Source organism: Monodelphis domestica, chromosome 7, assembly GCF_027887165.1.
Source record: "Monodelphis domestica isolate mMonDom1 chromosome 7, mMonDom1.pri, whole genome shotgun sequence".
NCBI lineage: Eukaryota > Metazoa > Chordata > Mammalia > Didelphimorphia > Didelphidae > Monodelphis > Monodelphis domestica.
Window position 1 is genome coordinate 52,728,751 of NC_077233.1, and position 22,677 is coordinate 52,751,427.

Genomic DNA, 22,677 nt, shown 5'->3' on the forward strand with positions numbered 1-22,677 from the left:
CCTTGTTTCCACTTTGAAACATCTCCTCGAGAATCCTGTCTTGCTGCTTATCTCAGAAATGCCAGCTGTGAAAGCCCTTTGTCAAATGTAAGCTGATAACCAAAAACAGAGAATTATGATGGACTTTATTCAATTATTTTGAAAACAATCCCGTCCCACCCCCAAACACAAACCCCAAAGGACAGGGGTACCCAAAGTAGCTGATAAAAAAAAATAGTTTAAAGTGAACAGCTTTGAAAACCATTTGGAATCATTTTTCTTAAACTATAAGCGCTCTGAACCAGTCAAGTTGTTAGAGACCAAAGCAAATCATTTTAAGGCAGATGATCAAGACTGTGGCTGCATCGATTCGTAGGAACACGTGATCTTAATGGAATTCAGAAGCATCTCATTTCCTTTCCCACTTTGGGAAAACCGTGTTGTCCGCCGAGCCGTGCTGTGGCAGCGCCAGAGACGGGGGCCGGGGATGGCGTCCTCCAGCCCGCTGGCAGGCCCGGTCCTGGCTGCGTCTGCCCCGTCGGCACCTCCGGGGTCACTGCTCGTTCTGCTGGCCCTCTGTGACTGCAGACACCGCGCCTTGGCCTTTGTTGACGTCACTGATGCACATCCACTGGCCATCCACGGATTCCTTCCACAGAGTAACCTGAAAGGGAAGCGGCGAGAGCGTTAGATGGGGCAGAGCCGGGCAGACAGAGCAGGAGGACCCGGAGCCCCCCCAAAGCTGCCTCCTCAGTGAATACTGATCGGAAAGATATTGTTTCTTTGTTGTTGTTTTTAACCCTTCCATCTTAGAATCAATACTGTGTATTGGCTCCAAGGCAGAAGAGCAGTAAGGGCTAGGCAATGGGGGTCAAGTGACTTGCCCAGGGTCACACAGCTGGGAAGTGTCTGAGGCCAGATTTGAACCCAGGACCTCCTGTCTCTAGGCCTGACTCTCAATCCACTGAGCCACCCAGCTGCCCCCAAGATATTGTTTCTTGACACAACAGAAAGAACAAACATGGACTGCTCAGATTGTGACGTTGCTTCATCCAGTGTTTAGTACTTTCCAGAATGATGACAGCTGACAGGCAGGGCTCAGTGGAAGCTGCTTTTGTAAAACAAAAACCCTCCTGGTAACAGTATTTGGCTGTAAATTGTGGAGCATCACAGCCTCCCCTAACTTCCAGGGGTCCGAGTCCATCCACAGCACACGTGGCTCACGTGGTCTTTACCTCGAGGCCTCCAGAGAGCCCGAGAACCCCCTCCTCCAGGAGGCAGCCTCTTCCACTCTCCACTAGCTCTACCGGTCAGCCAGTTTGTCCTTATCTCACACCCTGACTTTCAAATAACTAAAATTCCACATAACATCAGAGGCAAAGGAGAGCTGTGCAGTGAGTCTGAGGATGCCTCTGGCTCTCTGGCTGGTTTCTTGTGGAGAAGCACGATATGGCACCACAAAGTCTGACTTCAGGGTTTGTGATCAATGTGTTGGAGGAAGTAAAGACATTGATGAAACTCCTGATATTCTAAAATGAAGAGGAAAAACTTACTTTAACCTCAAAGAAATGAAACTGAAGGTTTCTGTTCCTTTTTATACTTAGTGAAAGGGAAGTGATGAACTGAGAAACAGGGGCTGCACGATGTTTTTGAAAACAATCTATTAACAACGTCTTACGGGATTTTTATTTATTTTGTTAAATCTTTCCCAATTACATTTTAATCTGGTTTTGGCAAGAGCAGCTCAGGGTGTGACACCTGCCCCAGAGGAGGTCAACTCAGGTTGTTGTGAAATGAAAACTCCTTCTCTGGGGATGAGGTTCAGTTCCTGCTTTTCTCATGAAGTTTCCCCTGCCCATTCTGCCTTTAACACCCTCTCCCTGTTGGGAGGTGGCAGCATTTCTTTTCGGGATCATTTTTAGGAGGGGGAGTTTGTCAGTACTTCAGAGGCTGGGCGGTACGCATCTATGAGATGGATCAGCAAATTAAGGGAGCTAAGGAAAAGCAACCATCGAAATAATTTTCTTGGTCTGCCATTGAGTGCTTTGTGTCTCACATCCATCCTCTCCCAAGCCATCACGCCAGTTCAGGCCCACAGTACATTTCTCCACGAGGACATCAGAGCTTCCTAACTGGTTTCTCTTGCCCTCTCTGATCCATAGCTGTCAAGCTGAAATTCCTGAAGCCTTTGAACGACCACGTCCTCCTGCTCAAAAAGTTCTGGTGGCTCCCTCTCATCTCTAGGACAAGATTCCAATTCTTCTGCTGGGCATTTAAACACTTTGTAGACTGGCTCCAGGTTACCGTTCTAGGTTTCTTTCACATTCCTTTCCCCACAGTCCAGCCACAATGGTCACCCTAGGAACAACTTCAGTGTCTAGTCCTCCAGGCTTATGTCCAGATTGTTCCCAAACTTTTCCTGGTACCTTCTGGGATCTTCAGTCCCTTTTGAGGCTCAGTGAAAGTACCACCACCTTCTGGAGGCCTTTCCTGCTTCCTCCATTTGTTAATGCCCTTCCCCTTAAAATAACTCTACATAAATGCTGGAGGGGATGTGGCAAAGTCGGGACATTAATTCATTGCTGGTGGAGTTGTGAATTGATCCAACCATTCTGGAGGGCAATTTGGAACTATGCCCAAAGGGCGACAAAAGACTGTCTGCCCTTTGATCCAGCCATAGCACTGCTGGGTTTGTACCCCAAAGAGATCATAAGGAAAAAAGACTTGTGCAAGAATATTCATAGCTGTGCTCTTTGTGGTGGCCAAAAATTGGAAAACGAGGGGATGCCCATCAATTGGGGAATGGCTGAACAAATTGTGGTATATGTTGGTGATGGAGTACTATTGTGCTCAAAGGAATAATAAAGTGGAGGAATTCCATGGAGACTGGAACAACCTCCAGGAAGTGATGCAGAGTGAGAGGAGCAGAACCAGGAAAATATTGTACACAGAGACTGATACACTGTGGTAGAATCGAAGGTAATGGACTTCTCTACTAGCAGCAATGCAATGATCCAGGACATTCTGAGGGACTTATGAGAGAGACACTATCTATCCTCATCCAGAGTAGAAACAGAGAAGAAAAATAACTGCTTGATCACATGGGTAGACGGAGATATGATTGGGGATGTAGACTCTAAACGATTACCCTGGTGAAAATATTATAATATGGAAATAGGTCTGGATCAGTGACACATGTAAAACCCAGTGGAATTGCGTGTCAGCTATGGGAGGGGGGAGGAAAAGATACAAATCATGTAACCATGAAAAAAAATTTAATTAATAAAAATTTTTAAGTTAAAAAAATGACTTTACAGATTCTATATTTGCTTGCCTGGGTAAATGCTATTCCTCCTGCCCACCCTGACCCCTGGAGGGCAGAGCAGAGGTGATCAGCTTTTGTCTTTGTCTCCCTAGCTCAAAGTTTTGGACACTGCAGCACCTGGTACATGTTTTGCTGAACTAGGCTGAGCACATGTATAAACAGATGGAGAGGGAGGGAAGCAGAACCAAGAGGACAATGTGTCATGATAGTATCTTCCCAAAACCTATAGTGTGTTCTTCCAGCCCTCATCCTACTCAGTCCTCTCGCAGTTGTTTTTGTCTTTGTATCCTAGGGATGGTGTTTGGTACAGAGAAGATGCTAAATATAGGCTTGCCTGATTCCATTGAAGTGACCTGCAAAGGCTCCCCAAAGCAAGGGCCTGCATCTCTGGCCCTAAGCCTTGGACTGCTCCCAGACCAGTGATGAGTGGCTTCCCCACTCTTGTCCTGGAGCACAATACAGGCAGGTATTTCAATGAGAGAGCCACAAAACCAAGATGAGTGAAATCACTACAGCCCAATGCCTGAAGGCAAAATGTTTTATAAGTTTCAAAAATGTAATAAAGAGCTTGCTTGCTCCCATGGAGGGCCTCCATACCCTGAAACTCCCATGCAGGATCCTGAGTCTGCAGTGGCCTGGATGCTCCTCATTCTTTCCTGGGATCTCCTGAGCAACCTTTTGCTCCTCAGCATCCCTGGGCCTTCTTGCAGGTCATCAACAAGTAAGCTTGAAGTGTCTACAAAAAGCATTCATTAGGTGCTTACCAGACACCAGGTACTGTGTGAGGTGCTCAGGATACAGAAAGCAAATAGGTTTTGCCCTCCAGAAGTTCAGTCCTTTGGGGCTGGGGATAGGTGAGGGGATGAAACTCTACAGACAATGTAACTGAGGCACAGGATCAGGAAAAGCCTCCAGGAGGAAGAGGCCCTGAGGTCGGCCCCTGAAGAAGCCAGGGATTCTAAGAGGCAAGTGAGGAGGAATTTCCGGTACGGCAGGGAGCCAGGCAAGGGTTCTAAGAAGTGCAGGCCAGCAGGACACAAGGCATGGGAAGGAGTACTGCTGCACACAACTAGAATACCAATGTACCAGAAGGTGTAAGACTGCATGAGTCTTCAAGGAAAATGCTCAGAGTGGAAGGGAAGGCACCAGTGGGCAGAGTGGGGAAGGGAAGAGATTCCAGGCCAAGACTGATGTGACCAAAGGCACAGAATCAGGAGCGTCTTGGTTGTGTCCCAGGTAAATACAGCAGTGAGGAGTCAAGAGATGAGGCTGTGGGGTCCTCTGATGTCAGACAGAGGAGTTTGGCCTTTATTCCGTGTCCCTATCTAAGATTCTGAAGCAGCAATGGCAGGTTTCTTGGGACTTGTATGAAAGATGGACTGGAGCCAGAGAGGGAAGGGAGCCAGAAGGCCTGAGGAGGTGACAGCAAAGATCCAAGCATATGGTGCCAAAAGTGTGTCCAAGGGAGGTGAAAGGGAGGGAAAGAGGCCTCCACTGATGAGGTGATCATGAGGGGGAACAAATGACAAATAGGGTCTGAACCCAGGAAGCACTGCAGAAACAGAAGGAGGTAGAGTGAGCACGTTTGATTGTAGGTCAAAGACATGAAGAGCCGGAGACCTTCATGGTGGGAGAGATGGATGGCTCTGAGTTCAGGAAAGAAACCAGGGCTGTGCTGAGCTGAGATTATCTAACAGAATGAATGTGATCCGCTGGGGGGCACGACACTACAAATACAAGCCAGTGAACCTGTCCCTGCTCTTCAGAGGGCTTAAATCTAATGTGGAAATAACATATAAAGGGGGGAAGGACTTGGGACAAGAACTCAAGGGGACAAAGCCCAGAGAGTGGAGCTAGGAGAAGAGCACAGGGAGAGGGCAGGACAAGGGCAATATGAAGATACCCTCAGCTGCCAGGAAGGGCTGGGAAGATAAGGCACTAGCATAAGAGAAGGGCCTTGCCTGAGAGGCCAGAGAACCAGGAGAGTGGAGTCTTTATGAAGTGCAGAGCAGAGAATATGCAGAAGAGGTGGTAGTTCACATATCAAATGCTGTCCAGGAAGGTGGCAGGCTTTTAAAATAATTTCTCCAACGGAATTTATTTAAAATCTGCTTCGTTTTAAAGGTTGGTTTGCCTATATGCCTATAACAGCTGGTTTCTGTAACAGGCATCACTGCTTCTGAGGTTTGGCCTACTTGTCCCACAAAGCCTGCTCCAATTTTTCTGGTCTGCAGAAATATCACCCTATTCTGACCTAGAGAAGTCTGGCTAATAGCACATATTTTAGCACTGAGTCTGAGTCTGTCTTGTCTTAATATTTAACTGTTTTACACACGAATGTCTTGAATCTCCAGTGAGAACATGAGCTCTATGGGCAGGAGCATGTCATATATTATGTACTAATACATCTGTGTCTTTCCTAACTCTTCTTGGGTATGTAGTTTGTGGTCAGTTAAGACTTAAATGAATTTTAAAATTTGCCTCCTTAGTATTTGGGAACATTTTTTAACAACTCTAAAAAAAATCCCTATCCCATTCATTTTTTATTTTATTTACTTATTTTTTGCAAAGCTGAATTGAGAGGTCAGAGTCTTGTTTAAGATGAAAACTGGTCAGGGTGTCTCCCTCTGCCCCATTTCCTCCTTCTGCCCCTGACCTGGGCAGTATTAGGAAAGCAAGTCTTCACTGGAAGACCAATGCTACCCTCTAGTGGTCAAAATAAAGATACATCTTAGAGGAGGAAGACCTTTATTTCCATTTAGGATTTTTGCCTGTTCAAAATCTTTTTTGAAACCGAAATCAGGATAAGATGGAAATAGTCAACAGTGGGAGGACTGTAGGAAGGCAGGCAACTCCGAAACATGGACCTGTGCTAATAATTCAGAGTAATACAAGAAAGTCTAAACTATTGATGCCCTTTTGTCTAGAGATCTCATTACTGGGCATATTCTTTAAGGAAGTCAAAGCTAGAAAGGCCTCAAAATAGTCATGACAGCACTTTTTTCATGGTAGCAAAAACACTAGAAACATAGTGGCTCCCCATTGGTTGGATCTGGATGAAAACAATGTAGAAGCCCACTGATTGACATGGCCAGAGCTGGTAAGTGGCGCAACAGAATATCATCGTGCCCTAAGAAATTGTGAGCATACGTGAGAAAGCTTGTGTGAAATGAGACACAGTGAAGGAAGCAAAAAAGGAGAATCATATACACTATGACAGTCTCAAATGTGGCTAAACTGGGGAGCTATAAGGACCAACCTTAAACAAGGGTTGAAGAAATCTAGTTCCCTCCTTCTGTTGAGGTATAGGCAAGAGGACACGGTGCAGAATGCTTCAGCCAGTCCTTCCTATCTAGCTAATCTAATCTAATCCATGCCTCCATCATTAAGTAAGTGTGTTTTGCTTAATTGCTTTTCTGTGTCGTGTGTGTGTGTGTGTGTGTGTGTATAGAAGGACAAGACTGTAGAACCTGAAATGAATGTAATTTAAAAACAAAAGGTATCAATCAATAAAATGTTTTTAAAAGAATCCTTGATATCTGCCTCAGCCCCAGGCCAAGAGCTGGCCAAGAGAACACTTACTTTGTTGTCTCCTCCTGAAACAGCCAGGATGTTGGCTGTGATAGACCAGCTCACGTGCCACACCACATCATTGAACTTGTGCAGTAACCTAGGAGACCAGGTGTTTCCAGAAGCATCATCACAGGTCCAGATGAACACTCGGCCATCCTGGAAAAAAGGGCAGTCAGCAATAGTTGCCTTGGCCTCGGTGGGTTGCAGAGACCTTTAGCCCTGCCACCCAGTAACTAAGCCTGACTCAGGCCTTCACTGGGACTATCACCCAACTTTCTGGCAGAGAACAAATAAACCCCATCACTTTATGCCTCTACCCAAAGTCTGTTTCACATGATGATAATGGGTAAGTTTTCATGCCCGGCTCATTTCTTCTCTTATGGCGCCCAGTTGCCTGCCACCACCAAATTAGACTTCTTTGCTCTGAGGCTCAAGACCCTCCAGTGCCCCAAAGATAGCCTCCCTTCAGATGGGCTTACAGTGTCCTTCTCTAGCTATCCTGCTCTTTCCTTTGTTCCAGCTAACTAAACTTCCCTTAGTTCGTTCTGCTATCAAGTCTATATAGACTAAAAACTTGGACAAATCTACCCTCCCATATCTACTAAGTCCCTTCCATACACACTCTTTCTTTTTTAAACTCTTACCTTCTGTCAGAATCGATACTAAGTATTGGTTCTAAGGGTTGAGTGACTTGCCCAGGGTCACACAGATAGGAGGTGTCTGAGGTCATATTTGAACCCCAGGACCTCCCTGCTTTCCCCTCGCTTTTAGAATTCGTTTGAGAATTCTCCCAGTTGCCTGAGTAAAACTGTCTAGATCAAACAATAAGCATTTATATTAGGTGCCTACAATGTGAACTCCACAGACACCAAAGACACAAAGACAAAAACAAGACACATAATTCATAAACTAGAATTCAAATTGATAATAAGAAATGAAACAAAAAAGAAACAATACACTTTGGGATTCTACAAGTCCTACATTCTAGAAGGACATGATCATGAGTCTTGAATAGTACATACTATGACCAACGATGTCTCTTGAGGGAGAACACTAATCACCACTGAGAAGGTACCAATAACAGTAACTATCTCAATATTTCTTTGTCACACTGCTGGTGGTTTTGCTCATTGGTCATTTTCCCTGGGACAGGGAGACTTTTCCTGTAGTCTGAAACCTGTTCTCTGGTCTCCCTATTTTCTTTGCTCTCCAAAGCTGGGAAACACTATCTGTCCCTGGTTCATGGCGGTATTGCTCTCAGGAATGTGTCTCACACAGTGCGGCATTTACTGTATTAGGCCATCCCTTTCTGGCCATTCTTAGTCCTTAAGTTAACCCCATCTGGCATGTAGCTAAGGGGGCTGCTGTTCACCTCTAAGATGAATCACTTGGCTTCTCTGAGAGGGTCTCACTAAGATTCTGAAAACTTGGATACATTATAAGGCAGCCCTCTTCTTCATACAACAGAGGCTTACCTGGGAGCAGCTGGCTATGGTGCTTGTTGGCAGGCCAATGGAGGGAGCCCAGGCAACATCTCGAACCCAGTCACTGTGAGCTTCCAGCTTCTGATCCTCCTTCCACTGACCATCTTCCTCCTCCCTAAAGAGGGGACAAGGGTCTTCTTGAAAGATTCTTTTTTTCTAAGTAAATAATGATGCTTCTAAGTACTGGGGCATCTGGAAATTGGAATTTCCTTAAACTAATACTATTGTATCAAGCTGAAACTTGAGCATCCACCTGGAAGATGGTGCACCCTTCATTCTTTTGGGAATTAAAGTGGCACAGTGGATAAGAACACTGGATATGGATTATCAGGGAGACATGACTTCAAATCCGGCCTCAGATACCTAATGACTGGGGGACCCTGGGGAAGTCATTTGATCTCTATCTCAGTTCTGTCACCTGTAAAATGGGGATAAGGGGATCTACTTTATTGGGTAGTTTTGAGGATCAAATCAGCTCACAAGAAAAGTACTTTGCAATCCTTAAAGAGGTACATGGATTCTATTATTATTATAATCTTGATTTTCTCTTTTGAAATCTATTCTTAATGTGGCTAACAATCCTGTAAAATGGCTGCCCCTCAGGACAGTTCACTTGTTCATACGGATCCTGAAAGTGGGCTCAAGCTGAACAATGATGGGATACAGGTGACTATTACCAAATGTCAGAGGTTATGAAGAGAAATTCCATTTCAGGAACTCCCTGACTTAGGGACAGCTTAGAAGGAAAATATTGTGGGGACAGAATAAAGAGGAAAAGGAAGACAAGGAAAACAAAGCCTTGTTTGAAGTGAGTTGGCTATCACAGTTGGAATCTGGGGGAATGGCAAGGATGCTTGTCTCCGAGAAAATACAAAGATGACAAGTCACCCAGAGGGCCCACCTACTTCCACAGCTTGACCAGGTTGTCACAGCCGCCCGAGGCAAACTTCTTGATGTAGTTTGGCTTCTGTCCAGATGGCTGGTCTACCAGGCTCCCGGGTATGACAGCAGGAGCCCAGCTCACAGCATTGCATCCAATCTGAGCAGAGAGCGAAATAAGATGTTACTTGGCTTTCTACTCCACAAATTAACAAGATACATACATACCCTTGCAAGGAAAAAGCAGCTACTCTATGAAAAAGATGCAGGGCTTTAGGCTTCCCTTAAATACCAAAAGCCAATATAAGGTAATCCAAATCAACGAGTATTTATTTAGTGCCTATTATGTGCAAGGCACTAGGGTGGGTGCTATAGACACAAAGGCAAAAGGGGCAGCTAGATGGTTCAATGGGATAGAGCACCAGACCTGGAGAGATGGAAGGTCCTGGATTCAAATCTGGCCTGACACTTTCTAGTTATGTGACCTTGGGCAAATCACTTAACCCCCATTGCCTAGTCCGTACTGCTCTTTTGCCTTGGAACTGATGTTTAATATTGATTCTTACATAGAAAGTAAGGGTTTTAGGGGGAAAAAAGAGGTAAAAAAAGTCGCTGCTCCCAGGTAGCTTACATACTAGACATAAATATAAGTATAGACATGATTGATTGAGGAAGAAGAGAGCACAAACAACTATGGGGATCAAGAAAGGTTTCCTATAGGAGGTGGTATCTAAGCTAAGTCATGAAGGAAATGAGGGATAGCAAGGGATTCTGATGTATGTAAAGGGGAACTCAAAGTATGGAGAAAAACCACCCTTGCTCCACTCCAATTTTCTAAGTGGACTATTGAAGAAAGAAGAAATGTCTAGGCCCCTGATGGAAAGACTAAATGAGGCTCTCATGGCTTTTTGACATAGGCACAAAGTTTGAGGGGGATTTAGGAATCTGTTGCCAAAGAGACCGTCAAAGCTTTGAGCCTCCTGATATAAGATTTCACCTGAGCTGACGGTAGCTGTTTTTGTGGTAATTAAAATCTGGAGCTAATGGGTTCTGTTCCTGTTATCTTTCATTAGCTTTATTATTTCTCCCTGGACAGTGACTAAAGGTCACAAAGTTTTTGAAAGGAGAAATGCAAGTTCTCAATTGCCTTATGAAAGAATGTGCCAAATCAACAATTTTAAGAGAAAAGCAAATTAGAAAAACTCTCAAGTTTCAAAGATCAGAATGGGAAACATTAGAGGGTCTGTGGTAAGTTGGCCTAATCTTTATGGAATAGAGTTTGGAATTGTGGCAAAAAAGTTACTAACGTGTACACACTCAAGTATGTTGGCATAATCTTGCCAGGATTCTGAACCAATTCCTCTGAGGTCAGAGACAGAGGAAGAAGTCTCATTTATGCAGAAATAGTTTAAAAAAAAAAAAAACTTTTGACGTCAGAACTCTGATTGAGGTCATGAAACATTATGACTTCAGAAGACTGATGGGGAAGACCCACTCTTCCTACTTCTTCACAGAAAGGTGGTGGCCATGTCTACAGAAAGAGGCAAAACTTTCAAATGTGGCCAATATATGGATGTTTTTCTCAAATGTATTATTAAGAGGGAAGATTCTCTGAGTCACTGTGAAGTCGATAGTGGTATATAAAAAAGCATTAATAAAACATTTAAAAAGAAAAATAAATCCTCCCTCACTTTTGTTTGTTTTAATGCTCTGGAGCAGAGGGGAATGCATTCGGCAAGATCTTGGGAGTCCAGGGCACACTTAAGCTGAGCACAGGAGTTGCCAGGCTGGGCACTGCTTCAAAGATGCCCCATGGATAGAATAGTTCCTGCCACGTCCCCTCTCTTTTCACTGATGAGTCACTGCCCATGAGAGGGACACATAATGACCCTCACAACCCAAGCAAATCAGTGCTGCATGCGGCCCATCCTGGAACAGCTACTAAGCCTCCCTATATCTTCTTACATTCAATAATGTAAAAATGGAGATTTGAACCCCGGACTTCAATCCTCAGAAGTCCTTGCTCTAGTTCCTGTAATGAATAAAATTTAGGGGAGAGGGGGAGACTGAGGCAGGTAGAAATTAGTTTCTCTCTGCAAGGAATATTATAATTTTTAGAGGTTTATTAAAGTTTAAAGATTAAGAATATACAAGTAAGAAACATGTGCCTAGGCCAGAGGCCTAGAAAAAATAACCTCACATCATGGAAGAGACGCCTCTGCTCCAAACGTGGAAGTCCAAAAAAAAAAAGGCTCGAGCCCTTCAAAAGCCTTTGCTTAAATATCTTCTCGATCTCGGCCCAGGTGAGATTACAAGGCATTCTGGGGAAGTGGAGCAAAGGCTCATGGGGATTGTAGTCCTGTATTCGTGTCTATTTTTTACATCCCCCCGTGTGATCATTTGTGGAAAAATTAATTTTTCCCCAAAAGGATCATAAAAACATAATAAACTTAAAAGATTACAATAGTGTGAGGATAAGAGAAAAAAGAATAAAACCAATAATTTCTGAACACATTGACAAAAAGCCGTTAGGGGGCAGTCCCCTTTGGCATAAAAGTATACATACAAATAAATGTTCAATCAACCACACCCAAAGTTCAATTTTGTGCAAATTGTGGTCTGGGGCTGGGTTGATGAGCTGTCTGGGTCGGAGGCCAGATGGGTGAGAGACAGACCGCCGGGGTGGGTCGGGCCGGGAGCCAGAGCGCAGCTCGGGCACCAGGTGAGAGGCCAGGAGCAGAAACAGGAGCCGATCAAGATGGTTTTCTAAAGAGTATCTTGGAGAATCGTGGCTTTAAAAAAATTCTCTAGGCTAAAAACATTTTTGAGAAGTTCTCATCCAATCTAGTGGTCACCAAAACTGTAAAGATTAAAATTTAGGGGAGAGGGGGAGACTGAGGCAGGTAGAAATTAGTTTCTCTCTGCAAGGAATATTATAATTTTTAGAGGTTTATTAAAGTTTAAAGATTAAGAATATACAAGTAAGAAACATGTGCCTAGGCCAGAGGCCTAGAAAAAATAACCTCACATCATGGAAGAGACGCCTCTGCTCCAAACGTGGAAGTCCAAAAAAAAAAAGGCTCGAGCCCTTCAAAAGCCTTTGCTTAAATATCTTCTCGATCTCGGCCCAGGTGAGATTACAAGGCATTCTGGGGAAGTGGAGCAAAGGCTCATGGGGATTGTAGTCCTGTATTCGTGTCTATTTTTTACATTCCCAAGATGCCCTCTAATCTCACTGATATTTCCACCTGGGAGAGATCAAAATTTCTATTTAACTGGCTGTAAAAGCCTACTCGGGGTTCTTCCTACTTCTGCTTCCAAGCAGATGCGTCTCTCATGATGTAAGTGAAACTGAATGGGCCTTTTGGCCCTCCTAGGCACGTGCTTTCTTACTTGTATTTTCTTAAATTCTTAATCTTAAATAAACCTCACAAAATATAATACTTCTATCAGAGAAACTAATTTTTAAATGTCACAGTAATGTGACTAAATGTGCCTAATTGGCACCTGACTTTGGAAAGGCTGATAACTCTTGGTCACCTGGATAAACTGAGAGTGACAAAAATTAAATCTATTTCCACTGAGCACAAGTATGACCTTGGCTTAAGTCCAATCGGTCCTCTGGGACTTGGACTGCTCTGCTGCATGAGAGGAGATTTATAAATGAACTGTCAGTTTGCTGTCTGAAGCTACCTGTAATAAAGCCAGAACCCACAGGCACAAGACTTACGGTGTGAGCGTTGTTGATCTTCTTCACTTCCCACTGTCCCTCACCACTGTAGCTCAGTAGTGAGATGGCCCCATCAGAGCTGCCACAGGCAAGAATGAGCCCATAGTCATGGGGGGCCCAGCAGACTGAGTTCACTGTTGGAAAAACAGGGACAGGGAAGAATGAGGAGTGTCCCAGGAAGGAGAGGGAAACAGTGAGCATTCACTCTAGGCCTGACTCTAGGGTAGCTGAGGAACAGGATATTTTTTCAGTAATGGGACAGATGAGACAGAAGCCAACCAAAAGCCAGCAGTGAAACATGAGAATTTTAGTAAGAGAGAAAATCAGGGATTGGGGGATGGGGGCAGTGGATGGGCTTGACAAAGAACATTGTTTTAGATGTAGGAAATTCACACGATTTTATATTTCCCAACAGACCTGTTTCCCATCAGCCCATGTCATACCTGAAGAGTCATGGCCTGTGTACTCATATGTTTTTTCCCAAGTGCCATTCTCTTCTTTCCAGATGATAACTTTCCGGTCATAGGAACAGGAGGCTAAGATGTTTCCATACATAGGATGAGCCCAGGCCACTTGCCACACAGGACCTTCATGACTATAAGACAGATCAAAGATTTATGAATTCTCAAAATGGGGTTTGGGATCAAGTTTTGGATTCACAAATAGAAAGATCTGAGAGTGGCTTCCTGGAGTATACAGTGTAAACAAGAATGAACATCAGCTTAGGACCAGAGCTTTAAGGCAGAAAAGGACCTTGAGAGGCTGTCTAGTACAAACCCTTCATTTTACAGATGAGGAAACTGAGACCTGATGTTTGAAGGTTCACACTTTCACCCAAGGCCACCTAAGTCCTAAGTAAATGGTAGAGCTGGGCTCTGAATTTAGGTACTGTCATTCTGGATTTCAGTGCCCAGGCCACTGCACTACACAAGAATCCTGCCTCTACTACTGTTCCCTTTATAAACTAGGGAAGCCCCATCTGCTCAGACTTAATTTCCTAACCTTTGAAATGAGGGAAGATTAGACTAGATCTTAAAGGCCCCTTCCAGGTCTAACATTGTATTCTATAGTTCAATTATAGGTTGAGACAATGGCTAAGAACAAACCTGTTCATGAAACAATAAAAACAATGGCTTTCCCCAAAATATCCAGTGTTAGGTAGAATCATGGCATTTCAGAGCTAGAAGGGACCCCAAAGACAATCTTGCTCATAGTTTCTGACCTATAGAATCAGATGTGGATCAAGTGTCTTTTGTTCTTAGTTCTGACAAAATAAATATTATAGATAATGGGTTTTTCAAATGTATGTAGATGCCACTATAATTAATAAAATAGGAATTCATTTTAAGGTATTGTTAAATTAATAGTAGCCTCAGTGAACACTAATAGTATAGCTATTACATGAAGGGAAGCCACAGTTTTTAAAGTTATAAATGGGTTTTGAGGCAGCATGGTAAAGGGCAATGAGCAAAGAATTGGGAATCAAAGGCCCAAGATCTTTTTTCCAACTTATTTTCCTCACCAATGGGAGGTCTGGCTTGGATGACCTTTAAGGCCCTTCTAGTCCTAAAGCTATGATCCAATGTGTTTACTTAAAAAAAGACTGGGAACCCCTGATCTAGTCCATTCCCTTTAATTTATAGAGGAGGATACAAAAGGCCAGACTTGCTCAAGATTTCATTCAACTAGTAAGGGGTAGGGCTGAATTTTGAATCCCGTTTCTTACTTCCCAGGAGGTAGAGGGAAAACAGAGTTAACTTTGTTCTCTTAGGAACTCATGTTTATAACCTGCACCATCCATGATTCTTTCCTCTTCCTTAATCCTTCTTCCTATATATCCAATTGGTTGCCAAGTCTTATCTACTTTACTCCTTTTTTTCTTTTATCTATCCCTTTTAGACTACCCTGATAAAGTTCTCATCACTTCTTACCTGGTCTATAATCACAATAACAATCTCCTAATTGGTGTTTTTTTCAGTCTCTCTTTTCTTCAACCATCCTCTACACAGTTGGCAAAAATCATATTTCTAGGGCCTGATCATGTTACTCGCTTATTTAAAATATTTCAGTGGTTTTCCATTGTCTCTTGGATAAAATATAAACTCCTTACTCCAGCAATTAAACTTTTTCACCATCTGGGTCCATCAAAGATTGGAAGACTTTTTTCATATTATTTCCTTCCATAGGATAGGCATTCCTGGACTACTTTCTGTTCATTGAACTTATTGCATTCTGTTTATAGCTATGCCTTTGCACAGGCTGTCTCTGATGTCTGAGATACAATCTGCTCTTGTTTCTGCTCCTCAGAATTCTCCCTTTCTCTCAAGCCTCACCTCAGGTGTCGTCTCTGTGAAAGCCTTTTCCAGTCCTCCAGGTTGTTAGTGCTCTCTCCCTCCTTAATCTTGTCTTTACTTATCAGTATATATGCTGTATCTGCCCAGTAGAATATAAAGTCCTTGAGGGCAGTCAGTGCCATTTTTGTAACTCTAGCATCTAACTCAGTGCCTTGAACATAGAACATACCTATTGAACTGACTTGCCACAACATCTTGTGGATTCCATTGCTCTGGCCCAAAGAGACACCAGTCTCCTCATAATCAGTCTCAACTTCCTTACAAGAGGGTTCCAAATCCCAGGCAATTGTTCTCCCTTTGGTTTATTGAGTTAACAGTTCAACTTGAGCCACAGTAAAAGAACTGATAATTAAGCAATGATTAGACTGATTTCTATTTCCACTGATGTTTCTACTGGTGCTGGACTGAGTGTGGAAGAATTGTTGACTCTTTTTTAAGCATAGGCATAAATACCAATTCAGTGTAAGTAAGAATACCTAACATACAGGATTTAGTTTTAGCAAATGCAATCCCTTTGGTGGGTTTTTATAACACATTAATGGTAATTCTGTTTTGTTGTATTATTTTTGAAAACCCTTACCTTCCGTCTTGGAGTCAATACTGTGTACTGGCTCCAAGGCAGAAGAGTGGTAAGGGCTAGGCAATGGGGGTCAAATGACTTGCTCAGGGTCACACAGCTAGGAAGTGTCTGAGGACAGATTTGAACCTAGGACCTCCCATCTTTAGGCCTGACTCTCAATCCACTGAGCTACCCAGCTGCCCCCATTGCTTGTATTTTTTTTAAACATTATTTTATTTGGTCATTTTCATACATTATTCATTGGAAACAGAGATCATTTTCTTTTCCTCCCCCCCTCCTCCCATCACCCCTCCCCTAGCTGATGCGCGATTCCTCTGGGTATCTCATGTGTCCTTGATCTGAACCCATTTCCTTGTTGTTGGTCTTTGTATTAGGGTGCTCATTTAGCGTCTCTCCTCAATCATATCCCCTCAACCCCTGTAGTCAAACAGTTGCTTTTCCTCTGTGTTTTTATTCCCACAGTTTGTCCTCTGCTTGAGGATAGTGTTTTTTCTCCTAGATCCCTGCAGATTGTTCAGGGTCATTGCATTGACACTACTGGAGAAGTCCATTACGTTCGATTATACCACAGTGTATTAGTCTCTGTGTACAATGTTCTCCTGGTTCTGCTCCTCTCGCTCTGCATCACTTCCTGGAGGTTGTTCCAGTCTCCATGGAATTCCTCCACTTTATTATTCCTTTTAGCACAATAGTATTCCATCACCAACATATACCACAATTTGTTCAGCCATTCCCCAATTGATGGGCATCCCCTCGTTTTCCAGTTTTTGGCCACCACAAAGAGAGCAGCTATGAATATTTTTGTACAAGTCTTTTTGTCCATTATCTCTTTGGGGTACAGACCCAGCAGTGCTATGGCTGGGTCAAAGGGCAGACAGCCTTTTATCGCCCTTTGGGCATAGTTCCAGATTATCCTCCAGAATGGTTGGATCAATTCACAACTCCACCACATTGCTTGTATTTTTTTAAAAAATCACCAACTTAGCATTTCAGTTACAATTTGGGAGGCCAAGAACCCTCCTCCTTCCTTTCCTTAACTCTCTGTAGACAAGTTGACTCACTTTCCTGTGCCTCATTTCCCCAACTGATTAACTCCTGCCTTATGAATCAGGGAATTAAAGGGATTAGGGATATTATTCCAATAAAACTGTTTCCTTTAAAGCGTTTCAGCTAATGTGAAAATCATTTTGGGTAAAAGGAGGCTTTTAAGGGCATGTGTGCTCTTTAGAAGAATGGTTTTCTTTTTTACAAACACATTAGATTCTGATACAATCTGGGCTGTCAATTCATTTCCCAAAGTCTACTGTAGAAGATCCAAGCAGCAAAATCTATTTTTTCTCAGAATTTTCTCAAGTGTTGGACATACTCACCCCCTCAGGTCAGCGATTAGAATTTGACCTCCATTCCGAACATCAAAGATTTTGACAGATCTATCTGATGAGCAGGTGGCCAAGCGGGTGCCATAATAGTCCATCTGGGCATCATGCTGAATATGGAACAAAGAATTCAGGAGATTGTAGACTTAAGAGCCTACACATTACTATGGTAGAGATTTTAAATTGCAAAACAAAACAAAAACATTGCTCAAGGCAATTCAGTTCCATAGAAATTTGAAGGAAATTAGTTTATACATGAACATTACAAATTGTGTTCTCCAATATAAAATGTTATTCTGAAAGTGAGAAAATAAATTAAAGATACAGCTAGTGGTAAAGATTAAAGCTCCTTTAAACCTTGCCAATGGAATACATTTTCCTACTGTGTATCATGACTTCACAGCTCTTGGAGGGTAAAACCCTGTCTTACTTCCTTTTATATCTTTAATTATCTGAATCTAGTACATAGGACATAAATTCAAAATTCGTAATACAAGGTTACTGAATCTGAAAGGTGGTCTTAGAACTGTTCTCTTATTCTTTCTTCTCATAATCTTAACCACTCCAATATCTTTGGTATTTCTTTCCCACAAAATACTTTGGACACTCTTACTGTATATAAGGACTGCTCTGTTGGCTTGGACCATATGGATTTTAAGCAAATCTCTGCTTCTGTTTTCTATAATAACTAAGTTTATTACACCAATTGAGCTTATTTATTTTATGTTCACATTCTGCTTCCGCCGTGTACTTTCCAATTTATCAAAAACAGATATTGGAAAGTTACTAAACTATTCAAGGAAAATATCCTGATTCCTCTTCAGAAAATCAAGGCCTTATCCATTACTTTTCCTCAGGTTGTTGCCAAACCCGGATCTCTAAGTCATGGAGTAATCATTTTCTCTTTTCTGACAACTGCTTCAAAATCATCACAGACTGAATGTGTGACATCACCACTGGCCAACAAAACAATCCAGGATGTGAAATACTTTCGGCAGACTCTTTGGAATAAGAAAAACCAGCTGCTGTCACTGTGTGACCCAACAGATAAACTGTTAAGCATTTGGATGGAAATTAATGACTGCTTCTCTACCAGGAGTTAAATATGTAAACTTTCAACTGTAATTCAATATAACTGGTTTCCTTTGTAACCTTACATATTGTATTTTATGCACTTAAGCATTATTCTGAGGTGTTCCTATGCTTCTTTACCAAACTGCTGCCAAAGAGGACCATGATACAAAAAGGATTTCTATTCCATATTCATATGAAACAGTCTCTCAAATAATAGGAGTACTTCTGAAGAGGACTTGTTACCCTAAGAAAGGAAAAATGCAGTCTTCTAATGGCTACTCTCTAGTCTGGCAAATTCTCAAAAAAACCCCAAAATTTTTGTTCATAAACATATCAAAACTACATAATAAAAATAAAAACTGCACCATCCCACAGGAATGTCAGTTTCAGATATGTTTAAATAATTGTTAAATGAAATACTCACAATCATATCCTCATGGGAGGTATCCACAGTATTAATGACTGAGACCTAAAACCAAAGATTACATGAAATTAAATAATTGCAATTATAAAAGCAACTTCCTTATGAAGATAATCTGATCCATTATTTCCATCTAATGGTCTCATATCCTTTCAAAAATTTCTCAACAGAAACTTTGACAGTTATAGTCTATGGCCACTTTCTATATCATTACACTCCTGTAGCACTTGCTGTCCAACATGGATTATATTTCCTCCCTTACTGTCTAATCTTGGGCCACAATTCTCCTGAGGCTGCTTAACTAAACTTTCCCATTTCTGATTGAGTGAAGTCATTCATCTAACCCAGACTACAGATCAGTATGCTCAGTAGTCTCTAAAGCACCTTCAGATTAGGAAGACAACAAGGTATACAGGTCTATAAAGCTACTGACTATGTAAATTCTATTCATTGTTCCAAGGCCCAAATGAAGATACTACTTCCTTTAGGAAGCCTTCTCTGGCCACCAATATAGAAAAAAGGGATACTGGCCCTCTGAATTCCAATGACATTTTTTTGGATCTTTTATATAGCTTTGTGTTATTCCACAGTTGTTAGCATTCTTCCCATTTTGTAATTACTTTGTATGTATTTATACTTATTCATCTGAGTGCATGTTGTATCCCCCCTCCCCCCAAAAGAATGTATGCTCCAAGAGGGCAGGGGTTATTTTCCTTTTTGTTTCTTTATCCTTAGTACAGAACAATGCCTGGCTCACAGTAAATGCTAAAAAATGCTTACTAAATCCAATTCTTCACTAGCCAGCAAACTCTTTGTGGGCAGGTTCTGTGTGAAGCACTTTATAACTACAAAGTATTATATCTATGTGGAAGAGAGGAATTGGGAAGCATGCAAAAGGCAGAATATTATCTATTACATATAGCAATCATTATTAATAATGGACTACCAATACTAATACATGAAGCACTGAAGTATGACCAATATTAAAAGAGAAGAACAAAAACATAATTAGAAATGGACATTTCTTATAACTTCATCTATTTCAACTTTTCCTACTTAAGTCTACTAGAAAAATGTGGTAAGATTTAGTATTCTTTATTTTAGAACAGTGAAGGCAGGGAGGATACAGAGGTAGGGTATAAACAAAGTTTATTATGGTACCAAGCATATGAAATGGAGTGAATACATTTTTGTTCACCAGACTTAAAAAAAATCAAACTAGGGGCTATCTCTTGAAGTTTATTACAAGGGTGAACTGTGGAGCAAAAAAAAGGACATAAAGATCTGTTCCATGAGTTCTGGGCTCTGGACTTTCTCCTCTGCTACAACTACTGACCTCCCCAGCTTCCTTTAAGCCCCAACTAAAATTCTGCTTTCTATAGGAAGCCTCTCCAAAAACCTTGTTAAGTCTTAATTAAAAGGGAAATAATGCTTTCCCTCTGCTAATTGCTTATTCTGTTTTTTGTTTGCTTTGTGTATATTTGTTTGCATATTGTCTCCCTCATTAGATTGTGAGCTCCTTAAAGGCAGGGTCTGTCTTTTGTCTCTTTTTGTATACCCAGCCCTTAGCACAGTGTCTGGCACAAAGATGGCACTTAATGTTTACTGATTTATAATCAAAATGGTTCTACAGGATAAAAATATAATTTAAAATATAGCCACATTAATGGAAGACCCATCATAATGCATTATCAAGGATAAATTATAAGGGGCAGCTAGGTAGATGGCTCAGCAGAATGAGAATCAGGTCTGAAGATGGGAGGTCTAGGGTTCAAATCTAGATTCACAAACTTCCTAGCTGTACAACTCTGGGCAAGTCACTTACACCCCAATTGCCTAGCCCTTACCACTCCTCTGCCTTAGAATCAGTATTGATTCTAAGTCAGAAGGTAAGGATTAAAAAAGAAAAAAAGGCTAAATTATGGATGTTTAAAGTTTATTCCTAATTTTTATAGCATGACAATGCAGGGAGAACATGAACCACTTTCCTAGTAAAAGTCCCAGGGGGAGAACCAACCTTAGAGGTACAACATTCCTTAGGATGAACTATGGGCTTGATATCAGTAGAGCAATTTGCATTGTTTCCCAGTTCAGTTAATTGTTTGGACTTTGATAAATGCCCCGTGGCAGAGTTTCCTCTTAAAAGATCTAGCCTAAGCAGTGAACTTAAGACTTAGAGAAGAGACTCACAGAATTTTAGAGTTGGGAGTATCTTTGGAGTTCAAGCAGGACTGTTCAGGGTCTCTAGGCCTCCTGACTCTCAATTCAGAAGTATTTTCAGGGCACCAGGTGCCTCTATTATCCATTATAAATGATTTTTCCTTTATCCAACATGTGACCCAGGCAGGGTGTCCCACAAGTCTCAGCATAGTTTTAGGTTATACTAATACTTTTGGGACACCTTGTGGAGCTGAGATTGATTGAATCTTAAAAATTTTAAAAGTCTTCCCTTCTGCCTTGGAATGGACACTTAGTATTGATTGATTCTATGATACCTTCTGTGTAAGACTCAATACAAAGTATCAGTTCCAAGAGAAAACTGGTAAGGGCTAACTAAGCAATAGGGGTTAAGTGACTTACCCAGGGTCACAAAAACTAGGAAGTGGCTAAGGCCACATTTGAAGCCAGGTCCTTCTGACTCCAGGACTGGTACTCTAACCACTGAGAAACCCGGCTGCCCTGAATCTTAACTCTCCAGCTCACTTTGGAGTTTCAGATCTCACCCAGACTATGCTCCTAATTTAGCCTTCGGGCTCGGGGCACGGATTGGAGGAGGATCATCCCTCCCGCCCCTTCATTTCCTCCCCAGATGTATCTGCGCCGATTTTCCGCCTCTTCACGGTTTACAAGTTAATCCACCCCTACCCTACGTGGAATTCGAGCTGACTCTAGGAGGGCGCGGACTGGGCGAGCGCTTCACTCTCAATTTTTATAGCTCCGATGTGCCCAGTACCGTTCCTGATGGGCGAGTATGAGTTCACCGGCGCCCAGTCGAAAACTGACCCGCAAGCCTCTCATGTAAGAGCGGGAGAAGCAGAGGATCAGTTCCAGACGCTGGGCGACTGCCCCGGACGCCGACCCGACATGAGGGCAGTTACTCCGAGCCAGGCCGCCTCGGACGTCGGGCTGGGCGGGGAGCAGTCGCGGGTCTCCTCACAGCCCGGCGGGGAGCAGGGGTATGTGTATGTGTGTTTGCGAGTGAGGGAAGCAGTGGCCCTCTGACCCGTTCCATCTTCCCTCCCTCCCCATCCCGGGTCCTCTCATATAGCTGGGATCGTAAAGCGGTGGACGCTTACCATGGCGGCGGCGGCGGCGGAGATTCCCGGGCTTGGACGTGGCAGTTACTCCCGAAGGTAGAGGCGCTCAGCACGGGTCACTTCCGGTGCCGCTGTCAGAGTCCAGGAGAAGATCCGGCCTGATCCTCCACGGAAAGAGTTCCGGAACGGAAACGAAGCTGTGGCATAATGATTCCGAGGCGTCTTAGGTCGCGCAAGCGCAACAACTTGGTCTTGTGCTGAGGGTTAGTGTGGTGTTTCGGGTGTCCCGCTCTTATGAGAGAGGAAATTTAGAACTTGGGACGAGGGAATCATAGACTTAGGACTGGAAGATATCCCCAAAGGCATTGAGTCCATTACAGAGGAAACTAAGCTTCGGGGAGTTTTAGGGACTTGGCCAAAGTGTAGCTATAAGTCCTTGAACCAGGATTTGAACTCAGACCTTTAGACTCCAAGCTCAGCCTCATCCTGCTACATTCTGAGACCTTACCTTCTTAGTGCCTTGTGCCATTGGGTCAGATACCATAAGTCCTTGATTTAGGGCTTTGGCTGCCATAGAGAGAGTGGACAAAGTGCAGGCCAAGGACACCTGTGTTTGAATCCTTCATGTGCTGCTTACTTCCTTCC

General features: G+C 42.7%; 1 protein-coding gene across 1 annotated transcript; it reads right to left on the bottom strand.

Annotated features, from left to right (window-relative positions):
* Nucleotides 1–108: 108 nt before the first annotated feature.
* SEC13 (SEC13 homolog, nuclear pore and COPII coat complex component) lies at nucleotides 109–22,233 on the bottom strand. The gene is made up of 9 exons (XM_001375657.5): nucleotides 22,072–22,233; nucleotides 18,779–18,823; nucleotides 17,275–17,390; nucleotides 13,414–13,565; nucleotides 12,971–13,104; nucleotides 9,267–9,400; nucleotides 8,353–8,476; nucleotides 6,887–7,033; nucleotides 109–643 (listed from the first exon to the last, which is right to left on the bottom strand). Exons 1-9 carry the CDS (start codon nucleotides 22,072–22,074, stop codon nucleotides 533–535), a joined length of 966 nt encoding a protein of 321 aa, XP_001375694.2. The 5' UTR covers nucleotides 22,075–22,233; the 3' UTR covers nucleotides 109–532.
* Nucleotides 22,234–22,677: the final 444 nt, after the last annotated feature.

Coding starts and splice junctions, on each gene's coding strand:
- SEC13 (XM_001375657.5), bottom strand. Junction 17,391..18,778: donor CCTCCCATGAGGATATGATT/GTGAGTATTTCA, acceptor TTCCATATTCAG/CATGATGCCCAGATGGACTA. Junction 7,034..8,352: donor CCATAGCCAGCTGCTCCCAG/GTAAGCCTCTGT, acceptor CCTTTTTTCCAG/GATGGCCGAGTGTTCATCTG.